Genomic DNA, 25000 nt, shown 5'->3' with positions numbered 1-25000 from the left:
GGAATTCTGTTGTTACAGAACATTTTTACCAGTCATATATATATATATATATATATATATATATATATATATATATATATATATATATATATATATATATATATATATATATATATATATATATATATAAACAATTTCTCATAAGTTCTCCATGTTTGACAGATATGGGGAGGAATTCCTGTAGACAAGCGACTGGATTCTGGAAACCAGCTTCAGGATCAACTGAAAGTATCAGTGACTGAAGTCTCGTTACTTTTGGCGAATCAGTCCAGAATATACAATGCCAGCGCAATATGTAAGATGATGATGATGATGATTATTTTTTGGAAGAAGACCCTCTTTTAAACAAATTCTGTTGAATAAAATGGCAGAATTCAGCGAATTAATCTTATATATTATCTTTTCTATTTTTCTTATTACTCGCTTTTCTGGCTCAGCGATACTTCGCAATAATTGTCCAATATTCATATTGGGATAATGCTGAAAGTGGTATTTTATCAAAAACTGGTATTATCAGTATACTGGTGTTATCAGAATACTGGTATATGGGAAGGCGTTCCTCTGGTTCAGATCAAGCAGGGGTCGTCGTCGGTGTTGGTATCATTCCATAAGAGAGGTCAATGTCAGGCCGGGGTCGTCTCTGGTATTCATCTGGTATTACTGCTGGTATAGCTCTGGCTTATCGCGACGTTTCAACCTTCTCGTAGGTCATCTTCTTGGCTGGTTAGCAGTAGAAGTGAAGAGATGGTGTCTGCAAGCCGATATTTATAGCGGCTCGAAACCTAGAGCTGCGTTCTCATTGGTCGAGCCGGTCTGGGGCGAAGTCTGGGATCTCTTGTTGATGGTTGCAGGGATGCAGCCGTGCGAGCGCTCGAGTAGTGCATCGGGGAATGAATGTCAGGAGCCCGTGCTGGCATAAAACCAGCTTAATCCAAAACAACACATACCTGCGGCAGGAATCATATCATCCCGCTGGTGCTCCTGGATATTTGGGTGTTTGTTCGCTGCTGGTCTTCGGGCGGCGGTAGGAAGGAGAAACGTTTCTTGGGTAATGTTCAAGTTAGGTTTCTCCTTTCCTATATGTAGGGCTTCCAGGATTCGTAAACGTCGGGGATCTGTGGTTTGGTCAATTATTTCGATATTAGGGATAATATCGCTCCTTTTTATCCTTACGTTATGGGCAGTCCTGGCGCGATTATAAATGGCTCCTTCTTGGGCGTGGCAGGAGATTCTCTTGGAGAATCGTATGGTGGTCATGCCGATATATTTGCCGAGGCATCCTCGGACGGGGCACGTGTATCGGTAGACCACGCTCGTCTTCTTCAAGGGATCCTGCAGGGGGGCCGCTGGTTTGTTCCTCATCACCAGGCTGCTTGTCTTCTTCGTTTTATAATATATTATTAAATTAATGGTCTTGTCCTGATTGGTGGGGGTGACGTTTCTCTCTATGATGGTCTTGAGGGCTTGCTCATCCTCCTTATACCTTCGGTGAAAGTTCCCTTTGTAAAAAAGCTTGATGGGCTCTGAGATGTCGGGGCGGAGTTCCTAGAGGTACCAATCTTCAAGCAGCGAACAAACACCCAAATATCCAGGAGCACCAGCGAGATGATAGGATTCCTGCAGCAGGTAGGACTCCTGACATTCATTCCCCGATGCACTACTCGAGGGCTCTCACGGCTGCATCCCTGCAGCCATCGACGAGAGATCCCAGACTTCGCCCCAGACCGGCTTGACCAATGAGAACGCAGCTCTAGGTTTCGAGCCGCTATAAATATCGGCTTGCAGACACCATCTCTCCACTTCTACTGCTAACCAGCCAAGAAGATGACCTACAAGAAGGTTGAAACGTCGCGATAAGCCAGAGCTATACCAGCAGTAATACCAGATGAATACCAGAGACGACCCCGGCCTGACATTGACCTCTCTTATGGAATGATACCAACACCGACGACGACCCCTGCTTGATCTGAACCAGAGGAACGCCTTCCCATATACCAGTATTCTGATAACACCAGTATACTGATAATACCAGTTTTTGATAAAATACCACTTTCAGCATTATCCCAATATGAATATTGGACAATTATTGCGAAGTATCGCTAAGCCAGAAAAGCGAGTAATAAGGAAAATAGAAAAGATAATATATAAGATTAATTCGCTGAATTCTGCCATTTTATTCAACAGTATTATTATTATTATTATTATTATTATTATTATTATTATTATTATTATTATTATTCAGAAGATGAACCCTATTCATATGGAACAAGCCCACCACAGGGGTCAATGACTTGAAATTCAAGCTTTCAAGGGATATTATTGTGTTCGTTAGAAAGAAGTATAAGAAGGTAATGGGAAATACAGAAAGAAGAGATCGGTTATTATGCAATTAAAGATAAATTAATAAAAAAACATATAAACGTAAGTAAATGATTAAAATACAAGGGGATATGCTCTAGGGTAGTAATGTGTTGGATCTTCGGTGAAACTTTTGAAGTGCCAGTGGTACAACATCCTCAGGGAGGCTGTTCGCAGTCCAACGGTGTGAGGAAGAAAGGACCTCTGAAATTGGTACTACTTCTGTTCAACCAATATGGTTGACTTGGCGGGAAAAAGAGGATTAAGGCTCAATTATAGGGGAATGATCACATATTAACTGCCCTATATGCTTTTCAACGAAGATCTTTCCCCTGCAGGAAAAGAATTCATTAGAAAAATAAGAGAAACTTTATGATGAATTAAATTCTTCTGATGCAGCAGCCGTAATTTTTAAACGTTTACGATAGGGTCTCCTTCCAAAATTTATTATTACTATTATTATTACTGACATTACCATTAAAGACCCATTAAGTATATAATATGTTCTTATTCATTTCTAGTTATGTATATATATTTTTACACAATAATAAATTGTGAGACATTAACATTTTTTCTATAACTAGAAAAGAATACAAGCTAAATTTCACCTAATCTGTCAAAGCCTCAACTGCTTCGCTATAGCCATAGGTATATCATACATACTAAGTATCTCTTTTCAGGAGTGTGATATAAATTCTACGCATAATCAATTTAATACTCAAGTTTATTAGCTTTTACACGAGTAAATATATCAAGGTACGATTTTGCATCAAGGGGAGAGAGAGAGAATGGTGAATATACCTTTTCCTTTAGTTCGGAAAGGAAAGAAGTTTTCCCTTGTAGTGAGGTTGGTTAACGTGAGTTTTACTAACCTAATCTGCAATGGGACTAAGGAATGAAAACCAGAGGATAAGTGAAATTAGTGCTTGCCCTATACCTACTATTTACATATTCATACCATGCGTAATCTAGTTTTTTATATTTGCGCCGTACTTTCTGTTTTTGTCATTAACTATTCTTTTTAATATATTCCTCTCTCTCTCTCTCTCTCTCTCTCTCTCTCTCTGTAACAGATATTTTGGCCGAACAGTATTCTTCTGAGCGCTACGTCGATCCTAAAAATCGTACCTTCTCTCATCCAACGGTAAGTCCTCACAATTTCCATTTTTCTATTTTATAATAATTCATTCATCTGTTTATGTCTACTCTTCAGTTTCTTTTCGTTTTACGGCGCACAATTAAGGATGCATTCGCACTGTAGTACAGCATGGCATAAAAGCATGTCGGTACCTTACAGTTGAGTACCCGGACGAAGGTTCGTTTGCCATCGACGGTCGTTGACTTATTTTCAGTGTTTGTGATACGTAAGCCCTCTTTCACACGAGGACACTGGCGTCTGCCACTGGTTGCCTCGTTCAAGTTGGTGCCCGGCAACTCGTGGCTCATCGATCGTTCAAGTTGGTGCCCGGCAACTTGTGGCACATCGACACACCGCTCCTTGTTAGTCGGAACTCAGAAGAATGGCTTCCAACGAAGAGCTCCTTCGCATTGCAATCGAAGGGCAGGAAAGGGCATGTACATCCCATATTATCATCAAGAATGGACCAAGGAGTGCATCATAAAATTTTTAATGATTTGTGTGCCGATGAAAGGAAGCTTTTCAACTATTTTCTTATAAAAAGGCTTCATTTGAAGAACTTAGCTACATCAGGAGAGACGGTGGCGCATACCAGTGGCTACATATGAAAGGTTTCATTTAAAACAATGCTTCACGGCGAGTGGCAGTAACTGCCAGTTCCCACCAGTGGCCCAGTAGTTATGGGAGCGAGACACTGAAATGTTAGCTGACAAGAAGTCTGGGTAGATCTAGGGTACTTATCCGCGGCGGCCTAGACTATGGCAGTTGCGGTTTTACTATGCAGTTTTACCTACTAAACAAGAATTTTAAGTAATATCTATTCGGACGACTGTAATTAACCCCCCAGGGGTCAGCACTAAACACGGCGAAATACATTGGATGCCCCAATCACTAGTGGATGTCATATTGCGGTTACGTTCCTTGCAGTCCGTGCAGACTGCTTCTGTAGAAATACTGTTTTCTGGTAGGGACACACTGAAGTGGCCACATATGAAAGGCTCCATTAGAACCTGTGGGAGGCATAGTGTGTGCCACCTGTGGCAGAGACCAGTGTCCTTGTGGCAGCAGGCTCCTTTCCAATGGTAGCTGGTGTGTGCTTCTACTCTCGAGTTTGCCCCTCCCTCTTTAGCTAGGATATCATACAAATAAAAAGGCCATGTCTTCATTCACGGGGCTTTAGTACATCTATAAGTTTCATACTACTGGTACACTCATAGCCCGTGAAAACTGAAAGGGCAACAAAGTAAAACATTACTAAAAACTCAGTGGGCACTAAAGTAAAAGTTTACCCAGGCTAACTGGGTAGGCTAGGCCTAAGTCAGTTATGTAAACTGTATTTTTGTTCCGATACATAATACAAACCCTCGGTCCTTTAACAATAGGAAGTAACTAGTGGCAGCTGGAACGGTCATAAGCTTCGAACAAGGGAGTTCAGTAGTTAACTGCTTGTCCGACAGTGCGCGTGCCGCGCGCCTGGGAGGTGAAGAATCACTTCTGCTTTCGGCCGTGTGGTGTGAGGACGTTGTTCGTCATCGCTCTCTGCCCGCTACATCGTCGTATGCTTGAATTATATTTTTCTCTTACTGGTTTGTTTGGTTGTGAAAGTGAAAATTGTAAGTACCTATTTTCATTTTTCATTGATTTATTAATTGAATGGATCAAGACATGGAGCTTTCGCCGCGCCCCCCGATCGCCCGTAGAGTGTGTCCCGGGCTGGAGGGGCGTAAATGTGGTGGCTTTCGCTCCTTTATTGATGTCGATCCCCATGAATTATGTACTCAGTGCCAAGGGCGTGAATGCTCTCGGGCCAAGCCATGTACTGTATATGTAAATTGGTCGGAGGTGCAGTGGGGCCTGTATGAGGGTAGGAAGAAGCGAAGACCTGCCAAAGAGTCGTTGGAAAGCTCTCCAGCGACTCCTTTGGTTACTGATACCTCGTCTTCTTTCCTGCCCCCTGCTCAGCTCCCGCGTATGGCACCTTCCCCTTCGGGTGGGGGGGGGGGGGGGGAGGGAGGGGGGCGGGTTTCGGAGTCCTTCTCCTTGCTTGATCCGTCGAGTGTGGAGGAGGGCGCTCGTTACCCTGACGTACAACTGTATTCGGGGTCTTCCGTCCGCTCTGGGTGGGGTTCGTCTCCCCCCAAGCGAGAGGGAATCCCTCATGTTTACCCAACCGTTGCTTCCGCAGGTGCATCTTCCGTGGGAGACGACCTTGGACAGGTGTGGGCGTCACTGGGACTGCAGGGCGTGCCAAGTATCCAGGGGCTTATCCAGCATCTGGCGGGGTCTGGGGTGGTCACCCATGGAGCGGTGACCACCACCACTACCACGATCACTACCCCAGGGTACGCCGCCCCTCCTCACCTGGTGTATACTCCCCATGTGATGTCAGTGACGCCAACAGCCGCCGTGCAGGGGCCAATCACTGCCGTACGAAGGAGGGGTGTGCCGCCTCCACCTGGGTTCTTCGTGCTGCTTACCCCAGACTTCCACTGCCCTAAAAGTTCACCCCTGGACCTGCCACCGGTACCCAGGATGTCGTTGGCTGAAGCTAAGTCTCCTGGGTTACCTGACTTGCCTGCCGTACCTGCCGCTACTGCTGTTCCTGCTGCTGGCTCTGCCGCTCTTGCCGCTCCTGCTGTTCCCGCTGTTCCCGCTCCTGCCCACGTCGTTCCAGTCCACGGTGTTGCTGCCCCAGACTCAGGTCCTTCCGGACAGGTGCAGCCGGGCCGTGTTGCTTCGGCAATTGCCCCGGCTCCGTCCTGGATGGAGGATCTGTCGTCTGTCTTGCGAGAGCTGAAAAAGAAGAGGAAGGTGTCGTCGTCGACTTCATCATCTTCTTCGTCGTCTGCTTCCGCCTCTCCCCCTTCGACTTCTAAGGCTTCCAAGCCGAAGAAGAAGAAGGCTGCCTCCTCCCCCCCACAAGAAGGCTCCCTCAGGAACTTCTAAGGGTCCGTCCCACTGGAGTGGGACGGGGGTCCTTCTGCTGGTCCTCCTCCTCCTTCGGGAACAGGGCCCGTCTCTCCTTCCGCAAGGAAGAAGAAGACAGGGACCAGAGGGGTACCGGCTACCACCGGTACTTCCTCGCCTGGTGTTAGCGGCGCTGCTGCTAAACCAGGTTCCGGCTCGGCCTCTCGTTCGCGAGAGGTTCCGAGTGTATGGTCTCCCGCGGGAGACCGTGCAGCCAAAGTTCTGACGCCAGAGTTCGCTCGGCGCCAGGACCGCGGCACGGAGCAGAAGGCTGGTGAGAGCCGCTCAGGTGACTCTCGCCAGGGCAGCGGCCGCTCTCGCAGCGACCAGCTGGTAACCCGGGTTGACGTGACGGTCTCTGACCGGCCACAGGATGAGGCTGGGAAGAGGTCCCCCCGATCGTTGGCGCCAGCCTCGGCTGGTACCAGCGGTTCGACGCGCCGCGAGGACACGCACCGGTCTCACCGCGAGAGTGATCTTTGCAGGTCCCCTGACCGCCGCTCCCACAGGGACCGGGCGGATAGGGGGACCAGCAGCAGCTCATCTGACGCACGGGACTGGGGCCGCTGTGCTCAGTCTAGCCGCTCGCCACAGGTGAGCGGTGCGACCAGGCCTGCAGACCGATCACCACCGCGGGTTGCTGATCGTTTGCAGCCCTCCAAGCACACTGGTTCTACCAGTGAGCGAGGGGGGAGCGTCAGGTCTTCCTCTCCTGTACCTTCAACTTCCTCGGGATACGCTGGGAAGAGCGAGGTACCTAGGAGTGATCGTGAGGGGCGCGCCCCTCGCGATCCCGTCACGACACTGTACGCTCCAGGCACGGTCTTAGGATCAACCAGAACGTACGCGCAAGTGACAGGAGGAGACCGAGAGGGGTCTGATGCTGTTCCTCCTTCTGAAGGAGGAGGATCTCGGGAGCTGCTCTTGTTGGAGGGACTGGACGATCCTACTCCTCAAGACACAGTCACTCCTGAGATTAAGAGGAACTTTGCCGAGGTTATTGCGCTGATTCGTCAGCACAACGACCTTGGGGAAGGATCGCCGCTCCCACCATCTGAGCCCACGTCCCGGCTCGAGTCGTTTTGGGGCCCGAAGAGGGAACCCAAACCGACGGTGGATCTGCCGCGGTCAGAGCTGGCTGACTCTGTGCTTGACCAGGTGGATTCTCTCGTTTCTGGACGGGAGGATTCGCTACTTCCTCCTCCTCTACAGCGTCAGCGGCGATTCTATGTGCCTTCTGAAGATCCGATGCCACCCAAACAGGTTAACCCAGAGCTAGCAAGGCTAACTCCGGGTGTGTCCCTGCAGCAGCTCCTGTCAGAGAACCTTTGATTCTCGCAGCAGGAGGCACTTGCCCTGGAATCAACTGCTATGGCGGTTTTCCAGGCAGTCTCTTGGTTGGATCTATGGTCCCTCACAGTATCCAAAGTCGCGGCCAACTCCGGGAGTTCTACTCTCGAAGAAGACCTGACTTTCAGGAGACTTTGCCAGTCTGGAGGTAGAGCCATCTCCTACCTCGCCCATCAGACGGCAAACCTGTGGGCCAACCTGGTACTTCGTCGTAGGGACGCAGTCCTTACACGAGTAACCAGGGGGACTGGGCGTGAAGCGGCACTCAGACTTCGAAATGGACCTATTCAGAGTTCCTCCTCTCTCTTTCCTGGAGAGATGGTGGACGCTGCGGTGGAGAGGCGGCGCACTGATGACAGTGACCGCCTAGTTCACTAGGCAGTCTCGAAGGCTTCTGGGCAGCCTCGAGCTACTGCGGCTAAATCAAAGAGTTTGGCTAGCGCTTCCTCGGCTGCTAAGACGGTTGCCCTGTCTAAGCCCCGAGGAAAGACTCTGCCTTCAACTTCTGCCAGGGGGGTCGTCATCAGCCCTCCTCCCATCCCTCCTTCTCTCAAGGGGGAGCAGGGAAGAAGTCGAAGAGAGGCGGGAAACGCTAGGGACGGCGTTCCCCCTCACCTGCTGCCGGAAGTGGGGGGGTGCCTGGCGAGCCATGGGGCAACATGGCAGCGCTACGGTGCCGAGACCTGGATAGTAGACATCCTTCGGGAGGGATATCCACTACCCTTCGAATCTCGGCCACCCCTCACCTCCAACCCGGTCCATCTGCAGACCTACGTCCAGGGTTCATCAAAGGACATCGCTCTTCGACAGGAGACAAAGACCATGCTGAACAAACGAGCTGTAGAGATTGTCAGGGATCGGTCACCGGGCTTCTACAGCCGCCTTTTCCTGGTGGAGAAGGCCTCGGCGGGCTGGCGCCTGGTGATAGATCTCTCTCCTCTGAACCGATTCATTCGCCAGTCTCGGTTCACGATGGAGACGGCACGTTCCATGCTCGACTCCATCAGGGAGAATGATTTCATGCTTCCAGTGGATCTGAAGGATGCGTATTTTCAGATACCCATCCATCAATCCTCCAGAAAGTACCTCCACTTCATCCTCGACAGGACGGTGTACCAATTCAGGGCACTTTGCTCAGGTCTCTCAACCGCCCCACATTTGTTCACGCGAGTGTTCACTCTGGTGTCTGCTTGGGCCCATTCGCACGGGATACGTCTTTTGAGGTATCTCGACGATTGGCTAGTCCTGGCGAGCTCCCGCTCATGGTTGCTACAGGACAGGGATCGACTCCTGAAGTTCTACCGCGATCTGGGGATCATGGTAAACTTCGAGAAGTCCGATCTCGAACCCAAGCAGAGGATGAAGTACCTGGGTATGCTGATCGACACGGTAGCAGGTCAAGTCTTCCCGCGGACTTGCGGATCAGCAAATTCAGGGAGGCAGCCAACCGATTTCTGTCTCAACAGGAACAGTCAGCTCAGCAATGGCAAGTCGTGATTGGCCACCTGTCGTCACTCGAGAAGTTAGTTCCTCACGGACGTCTTCACCTGCGGTCTCTCCAGTGGAGACTAAAGGAGAGTTGGTCACAGGCAAAGGATCCACCGTGCTTCCCCGTGTCCCTCACGGAGGAGGTAAGGCAGGACCTAGCCTGGTGGCTGGACGACAGGAACCTCTTAAGAGGAGTGCCTCTCTGCACTCTCCCTCTGGAGATGTTGCTGTTCTCAGACGCATCCACCGAGGGATGAGGCACACACCTGGAGGAGTTGCTGACTGCAGGTGTGTGGGACCATCACGACAAGCACCTTACCTTCACATCAATGTCCTGGAACTCAAGGCGGTGTTCTACGCTCTCCAAGAATTTCAGGACCGCTTGGTGGGACACTCAGTGGTGTTGATGTGCGACACCACAGTAGTGGCATATGTCAACAAACAGGGGGGCCTGGTGTCTCTCCCGTTGCACCAGTTGACCGTGCAGGTGCACGAGAGGGCCGCAGCTCACTCAATAGAGCTGTCAGCACGCTACATTCCAGGCAAGAAGAATGTAGCAGCAGACAAGCTCAGCTGTCGGGATCAGGAGATAGGAACCGAATGGTCTCTACACCCAGACGTGGCGGAAAGGCTCTTCAACCTGTGGGGGCGTCCAGTCGTGGATCTGTTCACCACCCGGCACAACAGGAAACTCCAAGTTTTCTTTTCAGCCGTGCCGGACCCATGGGCAGCTGCAGAGGATGCTCTTCAACACCCGTGGGACAACCTCTTCGCGTACGCCTTTCCTCCCTTCTGTCTGATTCACAAGGTGATCAGTCGAGTGCTGGCCACCCCGAATCTCAGGATGATCCTGGTGGCTCCCAGACGACCTCAGGCCGTTTGGTATCTGGACCTGCTGGCTCTGCTTGCGGAAGCACCAAGAGAGATTCCCCATTGGCACAACCTTCTAGCCCAGCCACACGTAGAACGGTACCACCAGACAGTCCAGTCCCTACAACTTCACGGCTGGCTGTTATCCACCATCTCTTGCGAACGAGAGGCTTTTCTCGCAGCGCAGCAACAGAGATGGCTGGACACGTCCGACAGTCCTCTGCAGCTGTGTACCAAGGAAAGTGGGCCGTCTTCTGTGGTTGGTGTTGTAGACGGGGTCTATCTCCTCTCAGAGCCACTCTTCAGCAGGTAGCGGATTTCCTCGTTTTTCTTCGCCGAGAGAAGCTCCTCTCCGTCCCCACAGTCAAAGGATACAGAGCCACCCTGGCTCTGGTCCTAAAGCTGAGGGGACTGGATATCTCGAATTCGTTCGAGATCTCCTTGCTTATGAGGAGCTTCAAAAGGTCTTGTCCACCCAGGGAGCTCAGGCCCCTTGAGTGGGACGTGACTCTCGTCCTTAGGAGTTTGATTCGAAGACCATTCGAGCCACTCCGAGAGTTGTCAGACAGGGATCTGACCCTCAAGACCCTCTTCTTGCTGGCCCTGGCATCGGCGAAGAGAGTAGGGGAACTTCATGGTCTGTCTTTCAATGTAAAGCATTCCAGGGGATGGAGATCTGTGACGCTCGATTTCGTCCCGAACTTCATGGCCAAGACTCAGAATCCGTCGATCCCTGACGACAGGTTTGAGTCTTTCATAATTCCCTCCCTAATCGATTTCACCGACAACGATACGGATGAGATGCTGCTTTGTCCTGTGAGGGCGCTACGGCACTATCTGAAGAGAACTCGACACCCCAGGCCTGAGTGTCAACGCCTCTTCGTTAGCACTGGGGTGACCAAGAAAGAAGTATCCAAGAACACACTTTCATTCTGGCTGCGTGAGGTGATCAGGAGGGCGTACGAAACTGATGGTAGTGACGACATCCGTCCTCTTCGTCCGAGAGCCCATGAAGTCAGAGGTATTGGTCCTTCGCTTTCGTTCCGCAAGAAATTCTCCGTGGCGCAGGTCCTGAAGGCAGGGGTCTGGGCCAACCAGACTACCTTCACCTCCTTCTACCTTTGGGATATTGCCCACAAGTCCTTGGATACTTTTTCCTTGGGACCTGTGGTGGCGGCTTAACACGTTGTGTAGCTTACCCAGCACCCGAGCAGGCAGAACAGCATCGATTCCTGGTGTGACTGTAAGAATGAATGAGTGAATGAGAGTGTGACTGGCTTCTCTTCCCCATCTTTCTCTCCCTCTACCTGTGGGCAGAGGGACACGGTCGTCACTACGCTGGAAAAGGAAAAGATGCAGGTAAGCTACTCGACCGAGCTCCATCCTATCCCTTTCATTAGGGATAGGAGTGAATATCCACCACTTCCTCCAACAAGGGGGGCGGGGGGATGCCAACTAGAGACAAACCCATAACTTTATGTTGCCTCTTGCAAACAGGAATAAGTTCTTGCTTGCTTCCTGTACGAAGAGATACGCTTGCCTCTCTCTTAGTACTCATTGATCCTGCGGTGCACACCCCAATCAATTGGACAGAGGCTTGGATCCCTCCCTCGCTCTTACGACCAGGGAGGCATTCCAAGGTTGGGCGAACACCAGTCTGTTCACAAAGACTCAGATTCCTCCCTCCAAGAAGTAAATCTTCCTATTGTTAAAGGACCAAGGGTTTGTATTACGTTTCGGAACAAATGACAATTTGTCGAATATTGCATTTTTCCTATCTATACAAACCTGAGGTCCTTTACATATAGTCCCACCTCATGCCACCCCTCACTCTGTGTTTTTTGCATGGGCCTAAAGCAAAAGTGATTCTTCACCTCCCAGGTGCGCGGCGTGCACACTGTCGGACAAGCAGTTAATTACCGAACTCCCTTGTTCGAAGCTTACGACCGTTCCAGCTGCCGCTAGTTACTTCCTATTGTTAAAGGACCTCAGGTTTGTATAGTTAGGAAAAATGCAATTTTCGACAAATTGTCATATTTATTAATTTCCTAACTTATTACCTAGGCTAGGCCACTTATACACTATAATAGTACCACTAAAAACAAATGCAGAATAGCCTACATATATAAAATAAAATGTAGTTCACTTCACTTAGCCTAATGGAACTGGCACAACGGTATGGTAGGTAGCCTAGGCTACTACACTTATATCTTATTCATGTGATTCAAAATAATTGCAACAAAACAATATTATTCTCACCTTTTGGCCTTATTAATAAGCACACATACTCAAAAAAGACTCGTCTATGAACTACTAAACACACAATATCGAGTGCATACTGCATGCACAGTTGCAGTTGTGCTCAGAGAAGTACAAGAGTTAAAGAAGAAGCGCAATTTCGTTTGGCGATCTTCTATAACTTGTAAATAGGTTTCTACACACTACCTTAGTAGTCTTTGTAAAGGCACGTCTTTCCTTTTATTTGTGTGTGTGAGTCTCTGACACTTACAGTCCTCATGTGAAAGAGTGTTAAGAGATAAGTTGCCACTGCATATTTATGGCGTTTTATGGCTGCGCGGACATGTCCTGAGCTCTGTGAGTAACCATATTTGAAGTATAACTGCTACTCTTAATAGTATTGACATTAATAACTAATATCTGATTTTCCACAGATGATTGGTACGGTTGTCGAACTACCGCACAATTTTTACAGCTCCCTGCCCAACAAGAGCCAAGTGGCAGTGTCTTTCACTGCCTATGATACGCTGCACAGGATCTTAAACCCAAATTCCAATAGGTTAGTGAAACAGTGATTAATGCAAAGAAATATGGCCTCTAAACAAAAGTTTAAGGATGACTCAGACTACAAAATCTACAGTAAAAATGAAAAGAATAAGATGTGATTAATCCCAAGGGTTTGTCCACACAACAGCAAAGTATTTCATAAGCACTTGCTGGCTGGCAACTTGTCTCACACACACACATCACAAATGGGTTGAATACAAGTCAGTGACTCACTGATAGTTTTCACCTGTGCTTCATACGATTATACATCATTTGCCAAATGTTAGTTCTTCACTCATGGTCAGTAAATTGTTCTCAACCTGTCTGTGACAAGTTTGCAATAAGCTGCTAACATGTTTATAACACATTTAACTGCGAAGTGGACACACCCTAATACAAGTGAACCTGATGACAATTTTATACTGGGTAGCCTGTTGATCACTGTCGGTATTTAATCACTTTCCCATAATGAATAATGGCTAAATCTATTACCATTCCAGTACACCAGCCGATGATGGTTTATCTGAGGGCATTGTCAATTCTCCAGTCATAGGCCTAACGGTCGGAAACAGCTCTTGGCAAGCCAAAGATGGTCAGCTAGTGAATATCACTTTCAAGCATATTTTCTCAGGAGAAGTGTAAGTTTCTAATCTCTCTAAAACACAAGCATTATCATTTATTCTTAATCCCACCACTTTATTAAATTTAATCTTTGGTGGCTAAACTAGTGAACTGTTTTCCTTGCTCTTTTGCCTAACTTTTCTTTCAAAATACTTGTTTGTTTGTTTTTGTTGATATGTCTATCAGTAATACTATCTACTATCTCAAGATATTAATTATGGATTTCAATTACATTTTATAGTGAAGTGAGCAATGAACTAAGGAAAGAGTTGCCTACATTTAGAGAAGGATTCAGAGCCTGATGGTGATGAATCAGCATTTTTGGGTTGAGTAGAGGGACTGAATGGAGGAGTTCTCTCCCTTTGTGCTTTGCAGTTAAACTGTTGAATGAAGTCTTTTCTTTTTCTTCCTCAGATACAATCTATCCGCAGGCGGGAGATGTGCTTGGTGGGACTCAAATGGAAAGATTTGGAATGAGAGCGGCTGCAGCCTTGCGGCAGGTGGCGAGAATGAATCTTTTACCTTCTGTTCTTGTGACCATCTTACCAACCTGGCAGTGATCATAGACATCAATGGCCTGATCCCAGTAAGGAAGTGGGACTCTTTTGCCCTTATTTTTTGTTCTGGCACTCCAGTCTTCCTCATGATCCACCCACTGAACTCCTATGGTCTGTCACACAAATTTCAGCGTTGGTCAGGGAACTGATTGGTCCGCCAAATGTTTGTGGCATTCACTGTCACATATGAGCAAGCAAGGAGAGTGATGTTATTTTTTTCTTCTTTCTCAGGAAGTTATAATAACAATAACGAAATGGATCACCATCATTGGCTGCTCCATCTCTATTGTGTGTCTGTTTCTGGCCATAGTGACTTTGGCATTGATGGTGAAAAACTGCAAGGGAATCTCACGTAATACCTTCATTATCCATCTGAACTTTTGCTGTTGTCTCTTCATCACTGAGGTGAGTGATCTCTCTCTCTCTTCACTCGTAAACATGCTAATAAACTTTATGCATTTTCTGCTGACTTGTATTATTTAACATCAGTTACATTTCCCTTTGTAGATTTTCTAGTGCTATTTATCCTTGGTTATTACAGAAATACTTTTGACAGCCATAAACAACATGAATTTTACTGCATTAAACTCACACTGTATAATCGACTACATGGTTTAGTTAATTTGCACAACTGAAAAGTTGATTTCCAAAAATATCGTAAACTACTTCTAAAATTTACACTTATCTTGACCTGTTTTGAGGGTTATATTATTCTAAATCGGTATTTCAGATGCATGAACAGTTTTTGTATTTTACGGAAACCGAATCTGGAAGTATATTACAAGTTTGCCAGTTCTCTCTAGGTTTCACGCCTATGCCTTGTGAATATGACTGAGTAACCACCATTTAAAGGGTACAATTTCATTTTTGAAAATGATTATTTACCACTATTTTACTCAGTAATGCCACATTGTGTAGCTCACTCTCAATTGGACTTTTACTATTAAAGAATATGACTTATTGCATATTTGAATCCTTCCTCCACAGATCGTTCTCATGGCTGGACTGGACGCAACGCAGACAACGGTGGGTTGCGCTTCCATTGCTGGTTTACTCCATTTTCTCCTTCTTGTGACTTTCGGTTGGATGGGAGTCGAGGGAATTAATGTCTACTTGCTTCTGATCAAGGTTAGGACAGGTGGTTAAAAATGTTTCCTCCTTGTACACCCTGTTCTACCTACCTTAGTACATGTAAGCAAGTTCCTTGTTGGACAAGTGGTTTTCACGCTTGGCTACCAATCCAGAGGCCCGAAGTTCAATTCTCGCCTCGGCCAACGCAGAATCAGAGGAATTTATTTCTGGTGATAGAAATTCATTTCTTGATATAATGTAGGTAGTTCGGATCCCTCAATAAGCTGTAAGTCCCGTTGCTAGGTGACCAATTGGTTTCTAGCCACGTAAAAATATCTAATCCTTTGGGCCAGCCCTAGGAGAGCTGTTAATCAGCTCAGTGGTGGTATACAACTAAGATATACTCAACTTGTACATGTAAGTGGTGTTCTGAACTGCTCATTCACTCCTGGAAAATGTAATCTACCACACTAAAAAAAAATTGGCCTTGAATGGAGGGACGAGAGGTCACAACAAAAAAACAAAAAACTATGGCAGAAGGCCAATATTACTGAGAAAGGAGGAATTTACATAAAAGCTGGACCTTAGTTTTAAATGCACTATATTTACATCAATTTACATAGGTCCAGGAACTAATAAGGTGGTTGATTGTCAATCCATCGGAAACACGTGGCTGGGCAACCAGGCACAGAGATCAGAATTTTGCGCAAACGAGTTATTGTAATGCAAGACTTATTCCAAAGGGTTCCCAATTTCTCCCACAATCAGGCACAGTGTTTGACTACAAAGAGATTGCATTCTAGCATCAGTACTAAGGCAATTGGCAGTGGGGGGAGCGTTACACACTACTTTCTTTCGTCCTAAAAATTTACAAACCACTCAAAGGGGAATGAAATGACTGGGAGTTTACACAAAAAGAAATATTACGTTGCTTGAATTAACTAGGGGATGTTTACTAGCACCACAAGGGGAGTAATCACAGCATTGAACCAAGATTGGGGGAGTGAGGAGCTGAACAAAGGAGGTGGGGGGGAGGAGTCACCTTGGAAAAATGGAAATGAAATGCAGACAAAGGCAAAACAATTCCCTGGCTGAACTGAAATTTACTCTCGCAGTACCTGGAAATCCTGGGCTTGGTAGTCCTCTTATCTGCTGATATTCCTGTGCACTATGGAAGTATAAAAATACTTGGGATTTCCCCAGAGGAGGCAGGGGGAGTAGAAGGGGTGAAGTGGATGTCTGCAGGGCGAGGTCTGAGAAGGTTCTGAGAGCTAGCTGCCGCTGTCCTTTCTCTTTTAAAATCTCGCCTGGTATGTGCAGCCCCCAATCCAGATTTTCCCTGTGGGGGGCAAATTCAGAACAGCCAATAGGAGGCGAGAGAGTTTTTCTAGAGAACAGAGGCTCTCAGTTCAAAGGGTCAACTTGCATATAGGCAAGGATGAGTGAGTCTTGTTATAAAGAAATCTTAACTTTCCTTGGTTGTAGCTTAAAATCCTCAACAGTTTGTGTGTGTATATATATATAGAAAGCATAGAAAGAATAACATAGACCTCATTCAAACAGATTTGATAAAGTTGCAAACTTTCAGGGACTAACTGTCACTAACATCCCACTACCAGACGAAGGGGACAGTGAAGTCATTGATAGCTTGTAACTGTTGTGAATAAAATCTCCATTAGATACCATCCTGTTTAAATGAGGTCCTGTTATTCTTTGTATGAATGACCGATACAATTATGCAAGTGATCAAGTTTGAATGTATATATACAACCATGAAGCTAATCATGATTTCCCTTGGTTCCAAAGGTCTTCCAAACAAACAGGTCCCCTATGAAGTTCTATTACGCGTTTGCCTACGGGATCCCAGCATTCATCGTCATCATATCCGTCAGTGTGACGCAAGGCAAGGGTTATGGTACAAAGGGATAGTAAGTATTAACTGAAATAACATTTAAAATTCTTTTCTTTCCATCTCCTTATTCTGCTTGGTCATACAGACATTATGTGGACAGTTTATTTAAAATAATATGCATTTATTTCAAAGCTGCGTTTCAAACGATTCTGTATTGTGCATGTATTCACAGAGCTAAGTTAAATACTTCTGATGGTATATTCTGGAGATATGACTGACAACGTTTGGTTGCAAGCTTAATCCTTGATGATAGTTTATTCATTAAATCTGGACTGAACCTTTACTCCCAGTGGTACCCATACTCTTATTTGCAGCTGTTGGCTGGACTACAAAACAGGTCTCACCTGGGCATTTGGTGCCCCAGCACTGATCATTCTTTTGGTAAGTCTTACGTTGGCAAGTATGTACCATTGAATTCATTCATTTGCAGTTAATTTTAATTCTCCAATTTTTTTTCTTGTGGACTGCTTTTATAATGGTACTAATGCTAGCTGTATCATTCTGTACTTCTATTAATTAACCATGGGCACACATGAAACTCACTCATCTTTTCGTCCCCTGCAAAGAAGTTATATTCATGGGTGGTAGGCACTGTTGGTAAAAGATAGTCATATTTTAAAAATTTATTACTTATTTATTTATTTGTCTATTTTGCATTTGACGGTAAATATTCACAACTGATATCACTGAGGTTAATTGGGACTGGTTAACGCAGATGCTCAGCACCCACCACGGGGAACATTTACGTCAGTCCCAAATAAAATAAAAACAGACTCCAGCTTGAGATCTTAAATGCTAATGGAAATAGCAATAAAAAAGTTACAATAGGTAGAACTACTTATAGTTTACTAGAGGTCTCTTGGAATTATATAGGAATATATCTTCTACCAGATTTCTTCCTAAACAGGTAAAACGAAATGGTCTACAATAATTTCACGTAATCACTAAAACTTACTGGGGAGGAACCAATCAAACAGAGTTAATTTAATCATTTCTATCCAGACACATCTTGTTAGGGCTATTCATGGCTATTCATAATTAGGATATATTAATGCATCATCATGGCCCATCTGGCAAGGCCAGTCAAAGCCCAAGGAACAGTGGGTTGTGTTTTGATGGTGAATGAGATGGGGGTCCAGATCCAAACAAGGAGTCCGCATCCTGAAGGAGGACTGAGGACATTCCATTCCAGGGAGGACATGCACTCCAGTGAAGGCTTCCAGCCCCTTTACTCAAACCCGGTTTCTCCCTTCGCCAGACTAACCTGGTGATATACATCATGAGTGTCAGAGTTCTTCATAAAGCGCCAATCACAACAGCAACGGGAAGACAAAACAGGAAATTACTGCAGAGGGAGACTAGGTCAAGGGAGGCGAAGAAAAAGCAGCTCAAAGGATCTTTCACCCTTGCTGTCATTATGGGGATCACCTGGTTGATTGGGTTCCTGTTGCTATTTAAGGGTAAGATTGATGGTTTAAGACTGTGGTTGTTGGCTGATATTTGATAGAGTTGGGAATTAAGGGCACCAAGTGATGTCAATAATTAACACTTGGTCTTGAAGAACTGGTTGACATTGGGAAACAAAACGGAAACATAATGAAGAATGTGTTATCTGAGAATGCAGTAAGTGTTCTTATGTAATGGTGTGCAGTGCTCAAAGTAACTTTCAATGTTGAAGGACGCATTTGCCGGCTCCTGAAAATACAACTTATGGTTGAAGATGGAGTCGATGTATAAAAGCATAGTTGTAGTTTTAGTAGAGATTCTTGTTGATGTTTAATATTGTACTTAATATTTTGAAACAGATTTTATGATATGGGTGTATTTATTTATCTTAGATACGAGTCATTTTAAGACATTTCTGTGAGATATTAGTGGAGATCATATTTGATTTTAAATCCCATTTTATAAGGGATGCAGCTGGCAGTTGAATGGCTACAGGAGGATGACAATACTGTAAAACTGCAAAATATTTGAGTCATTGCTTGTGTCTCTCTCATGATTACAGTGTCTGTTATCTGTGGTTCTTTGTAAAAGAGTAAATAAGTAAAGAGAGAAAAGCCTTAGTCTTCTTCTTTTACAGGAATGGCATGGACAGCTATTGTTTTCACGACAGTTAATTCCTTACAAGGGGCGGCGCTATTCATAGTCTTGATCATCATCCCTGATCTCACGAGAAAGGAATTTCTCCGAATATTACCCTGGTGTAATAAGTGTGAGGTGAGTGGTCAGGATTTTTCGTCAACGCATTTTTGGTATCAGAATTTTCTTCTTAGCTTCTTTGTATACAGCTAAACCGTTCTTTCATAGAAAGGGTTATGGGACTGGCAACCAAATGTCCACATCTTGCCCAGGCCAACTCAAGAACGAGGTAAGTGGCCTCATGTTGGAGACAATCTTCCACAGATTTCAGACACACATACGGTACACTGCAGGCATTACTAAATGGTGTTTGCAGTACCCAATTGGCTCTTGGCTACACATCCACGTTTTAGCACTTCATCTTTATTTTCTGGATCTCTTTATATTGCTGTGCAACCATCTCAACTTCCTCTTTTCACTGTTTATGAGGGCAAAAGCGTGTTCCAGTGCTTGGTTTGCCAGCCTAAATTTCATGAAATCAAATAAATTCTAGATGTTACCTTTTACAAATCAATCTTAAGGAGACATATATTCCATATTATGATAAGTATGAACCCTTCCTTCTCTATATTGATATGTATGAATACTTTCTTCCCTCTTGATAAGAATGAACACTTTCTTCTCTTTTTCGACACGTGAGAAGACTTTCGTCTCCCTTGTAAAGTATAAACACCACAGTAAAACATGTTATAAACATGTCATAAACACGCCATAAACAAGTCATTAACTTATCGCACACATGGCACACTCGCTGGCAGTTCTAACATGTGCTTCCTATGATTGACCAGCCTTTGCCGAAGGGTTTATTCTCCACAAACAGTCACTGACTCATTTCCAACCCGTTTCTGATATGTTTTGGAAAAGTTGTTGACCGGTGTTTATGACAAATTTCCTGTAGTGTGGATGTACCCTTAGTCTAGTCTGATTCATCTTTACAGTCTAAACAGATTGTGAATATCTAAATTATCTGCGCTTTTTATATGGAAGGCAGAGAAATCAATGCTATTCCACAATAACAAAATATTCACTTTCTTGTGATATAATTGATTTGTCAACAAACTGATTAACAGCTCTTGAGATTTATAACCCTTCCTTCTTCATCCATTTTAGTTGCACCTTTCAAATGCATATTTCCTGGAGCATAAGGCGATTAATCTTCAAAGAAATGTCTATGGACAGTCTGCTTAATTCCATGTTCTTTTCCTACGACAGGGTGAGCGTTGGCAGACGAAATGGAACATCAAAAGGCATCACAAGAGAGTAAAATATCTGGAACACAAGAGACGGTCCAGCACCCCAACTTTTGTAAGACTAGTGATTAATTATTTGATAATATAATCTATATGGTCTCGGTGATGCAACTCCGTCTTTGTGATGAAACACAGCAATGTTATTATTCTTGTTTTAAAGGAATTTAAAAGTAGCTAGTATTGCTATATTCAACAATATCGTTCTAGATCCATGGAAATTAAAATGGAGCTTGTGATGATATATACAATACTGTTATTCTGGATGCGAGGGGATCTAAATGGAGCTTCTGGTGACATACATAACACTGTCACACTTGAGGTGGAATTCGAATGGAGTTTGTAATGACATACACAAAACTGCCACTCTTGTTGAGGAATTCAAATGAAGCTTGTGATAACATACGCAACACTGTCACAACTGAGGTGGATGCTATAACATACACAGCATGGACACACTTGATGAGGAATTCAAATGGAGCTTTTGATGACATGCTCCAACTGTCACTCTTGATAAGGAATTCAAACGGATATGGTGATAACATACACAACACTGTCGATCTTGATGCAGCGGAATTCAAATGGAGCTTGTGATGACATACACAACACTATCGTTCTTAATATGAGGGAATTTAAATGTGGCTTGTGATGACTCACTCAACATATTGTTATTAATGCAAGGGAATTCAAATGGAGCTTTTGATGACATACACAACACAGTCACTCTTGATGCAAAAATCAAATAAAGCATGTGATGACACATACAACACTGATATTCTTGATGCAAGAGAATTCAAATGGAGCTTATTATAACATGCACAACACTGTCGTTCTTCAAGCAAAAATATTCAATTAGAGCTTGTGATGATATACACAACACACTCGTTCTTGATGTGAGGGAATTCAAATGATGAATGTAATAACATACAAAACAATGTTGTTCTTTATCCGAGGAAATTTAAATGGAGCTTGTGATGTCAAGCACAAAATTGTCATTCTTTTATGCGAGGGAATTTAAATGGAACTTGTGATGACATACAAAATACTGATGTTCTTGATATGAGGGAATTTAAATAGAGCTTATGATGACATACACAACAATGTCACTCTTGATGCAAAGAAATTTAAATGGTGCTTATGATGACACACACGACACTGTCATTCTTGATGCGAGAACATTTCAATGGAGCTTGTGATGATATGCACAACATTGTCATTCTAGATATGAGGTAATTTAAATCAAGCTTTAATAACATACCCAATGCTGTCATTCTTTACCCGAAAGAATTTAAATGGAGATTTTCATGACATCCACAACACAGTAAATCTGGATCTGAAGGAATTTAAATGGAGCTTGTGATAACATACACAAAACTATTGTTATTGATCCAATGAAATCTAAATAGAGAATATAATTACTATTATAATACTGCCATTCTTGATGCGAAGAAATACAAGTGGCGCTTGTGATGACAGAGAGAACACTATCTTTATTGTCGTTCTTGATTTGAAGAAATTCAAATGAAGCTTGTGATCTCCCACACACAACACTCGTTCTTGATGTGAAGGATTCTAAATGGAGATTGTGATGACACACAACATTGTCGCTCTTGATGCGAGGTTATTTTAATTTAGCTTGTGATGGCATACAGAACACTCTTATCCTTAATGCGAAGTAATTTAAATGGAGCATGTAATGACAACACTTGCTCTTCATACAAATAAATATAAATGGAGCTTTGATACCATACCTATCACTATTGTTCTTAATGTAATTGAATTTCGATACAGCTTTATTAGGACGTCGTTAAGGAACGATTGAAAAACAGTTGGAAAGAAAGTTACCAGAAAAAACAAAAGGATCAGGAACACCAGATGGTTATTGTTAGAAGGGTAAAAAGGAAAGAGATAATCCAGGATTATCGGATATCACACGGTCACAAACTTAAGCACAGTTAAACATACGAGAAACTAAAGCTTAGTCATGCAAAGTCCAAAAACATGTATAAAACTGAATATATTAACTTTCTTCATTATGAAGGCATTGCGTTTAAGTAAACCAAAACTTAAATTTAGAACACTTCCATTATTTGACTCTTATATGTACGAATAATGCATTCGATATTTGTCCAGTTCTCACAGAATGTTGATGCTGTTTGATTCGTTGTGAAAGGGATTGTCCGGTTTGTCCGTAATATATATAAGCAAATGGAATGGTTTAAATTTGAATGTTGATTATAATATGGTTAGTTTTGATGTTGTCTCTTTGTTTACAAAAATGCCTGTAGAAGTAGATGATTTACATGTTTTTGGAATTTGCATGGCTAAGCTTTAGTTTCTCTTATGGTTAAATCTGTATTTATGTTTGTGACCATGTAATAACCGATGATCCTGGATTATCTCTTTCATTTTTACCCTTTTAACAATTAACCATCTGGTATTCTTGGTCCTTTTGTTTTTTTTGGTAGCTTTCTTTCCAACTGTATTTCATTCGTTCCTTGACGATGTCTTAATAAAGATGAAAGCCTTCGATTTCTGCCTATCATTTTCCTGTTATTTGCTTTTATATATATCATATATATAATACACACACACACACACACACACACACACACACACACACACACACACATATATATATATATATATATATATATATATATATATATATATATATATATATATATAACACACAGTGGTACCTCGAGATACGAAATTAATCCGTTCCGAGGCGGCCTTCGTATCATGAGTTTTTCGTATCTTGGAACACATTTTACATGTAAAATGGCTAATCCGTTCCAAGCCCTCCAAAAACACCCCAGTAAATTTCGTAATAAAGCTAAATTGACCTATAAACAATGAAATACTACAACAATTTGGACCATTCAATACCTAAATTAAGAATAAAAATGCAAAACCTGTAAATAAAGTGTATATTAGTGTACAAGAAATATTATTACTGTAACGTAAAATGTGGAAGCTTAACTTTCGAGTGAGGCTATCTCTGAAAGTGGCGGCAGAGGAGGAGGAGGACAAATGGCAGATAACGTACGTACATACGTACACTTAACTTTACGAAAACACATAAAAAATTTAAGGAAAACTATAAAACTAAAATTTACGAAACACATTAACAAAACTGTAACACTTAACTTACAAAAATCTAAAAATTAAATTTTTTTTTCCTTTTTTTTTATTTTTAACTTTTTTTTTTACTTTTACATAGGCTTTTTTTTTTTTTTTTTTTACAGAATTTTAACTTCATCACCACTTTCAATGTTTCATCACTTGGTTCTTCCTTTTTGCTTTAAACTTTCTGTTTTTTATCACTTGGTTCTTCCTTTTTGCTTACTCCTGCTAATGCTGAAGGCCTCTTTAAAAAATAACGATCCAAGGAAGATTGCTTCTGCCTACTTTTCACAATGTTCCTGAAACGATTCAGGCAAACGTCATCGAACTGCGCAAGCATACGACCTGTGTGAGCCTTTTCGGGGTGTCTTTTTTCGATAAACGATTGCACTTTATGAAAAGCGGCTAGAACATCCTTAATTTCTGCCGTTGTCATAGGGTCCTCCTCCTCTTCCTCACCGCTGCTAGAGAGCTCCTCTTGAACGACGTTATGTTGCATGGCCTCCAATTCCTTCAGGTCATCCGTCGTAAGCTCCTCTTGGTGCTCCTCGAGAAGGTCGTTGATGTCGTCCTCGTCGACGACCAGCCCCATGGACTTGCCAAGTGCAACGATCTCGTCAAGATCTGGTTCCAAAACAGTTTCGGGATCGTCAACTGTTTCTGACTCTGCAGCACCAGCTTCACCCACGTTGAATCCCTCGAAGTCTCGGGCGGATACGGCATCAGGCCAGTTTCCTCCACGAGGAATTCAAGGTTCGCCTCGAAACCTCCTGCCAAGCTTGGTCGATGAGTCAGATGCAAATGACGATGTCGAAATGCTCCTTCCAAAATTCACGCAAGGTGAGGTTTGTGGTATCGGTGATGTCGAAACATCTCTTGAAAAGATGTTTCGTGTACAGCTTCTTAAAGTTCGCTATCACTTGCTGGTCCATGGGCTGGAGGAGAGGGGTGGTGTTGGGCGGAAGAAAAAGAATCTTGACGAAGGAATACTCCACTAGGATATCTTCCTCAAGGCCAGGAGGGTGGGGAGGGGCATTGTCCAACACCAGCAGACATTTCAGGGGGAGGCGCTTCTCTTCCAAAAATTTCTTCACTGTCAGGCCGAAACACAGATTTACCCACTCGGTGAACAAAAGCCTCGTTACCCAGGCTTTTGCATTAGCCCTCCACATCACTGGAAGCTTCTCCTTCAGCACTTTGTGGGCCTTGAAGGCTCAAGGAGTCTCGGAATGATACACAAGTAGGGGCTTCACCTTGCAATCCCCACTGGCTTTTGAACAAAGTGCGAGCGTAAGCCTGTCTTTCATAGGCTTATGCCCGGGTAGCTTCTCTTCCTCCGTGATGTACGTCCGACGAGGCATTTCTT

At 44.0% G+C, this 25000-nt stretch overlaps 1 protein-coding gene and 1 long non-coding RNA gene across 3 annotated transcripts in view; one reads left to right on the top strand and one right to left on the bottom strand.

Annotated features, from left to right (window-relative positions):
- The window catches only part of LOC135217293 (uncharacterized), a 102414-nt gene that overhangs the window by 42803 nt on the left and 34611 nt on the right, over nt 1-25000 (bottom strand). The window lies entirely within an intron of this gene.
- LOC135217725 (latrophilin-like protein LAT-2) overlaps nt 1-25000 on the top strand; it is a 59402-nt gene that overhangs the window by 21819 nt on the left and 12583 nt on the right. For both annotated transcript variants that reach the window (XM_064253720.1, XM_064253719.1), the window contains exons 8-19: nt 163-295; nt 3432-3502; nt 12844-12968; nt 13456-13593; nt 13991-14162; nt 14365-14538; nt 15121-15261; nt 17011-17132; nt 17431-17497; nt 18375-18576; nt 19200-19336; nt 20471-20563. In XM_064253720.1, the coding sequence (XP_064109790.1) occupies nt 163-295; nt 3432-3502; nt 12844-12968; nt 13456-13593; nt 13991-14162; nt 14365-14538; nt 15121-15261; nt 17011-17132; nt 17431-17497; nt 18375-18576; nt 19200-19336; nt 20471-20563 (1575 nt within the window). The remainder of the gene's footprint in view (nt 1-162; nt 296-3431; nt 3503-12843; nt 12969-13455; nt 13594-13990; nt 14163-14364; nt 14539-15120; nt 15262-17010; nt 17133-17430; nt 17498-18374; nt 18577-19199; nt 19337-20470; nt 20564-25000) is intronic.

Source organism: Macrobrachium nipponense, chromosome 7 (genome assembly GCF_015104395.2).
Source record: "Macrobrachium nipponense isolate FS-2020 chromosome 7, ASM1510439v2, whole genome shotgun sequence".
NCBI lineage: Eukaryota > Metazoa > Arthropoda > Malacostraca > Decapoda > Palaemonidae > Macrobrachium > Macrobrachium nipponense.
The sequence above is the reverse complement of the archived record's forward strand: the minus strand, read 5'-3'. Positions and strand labels throughout refer to the sequence as shown.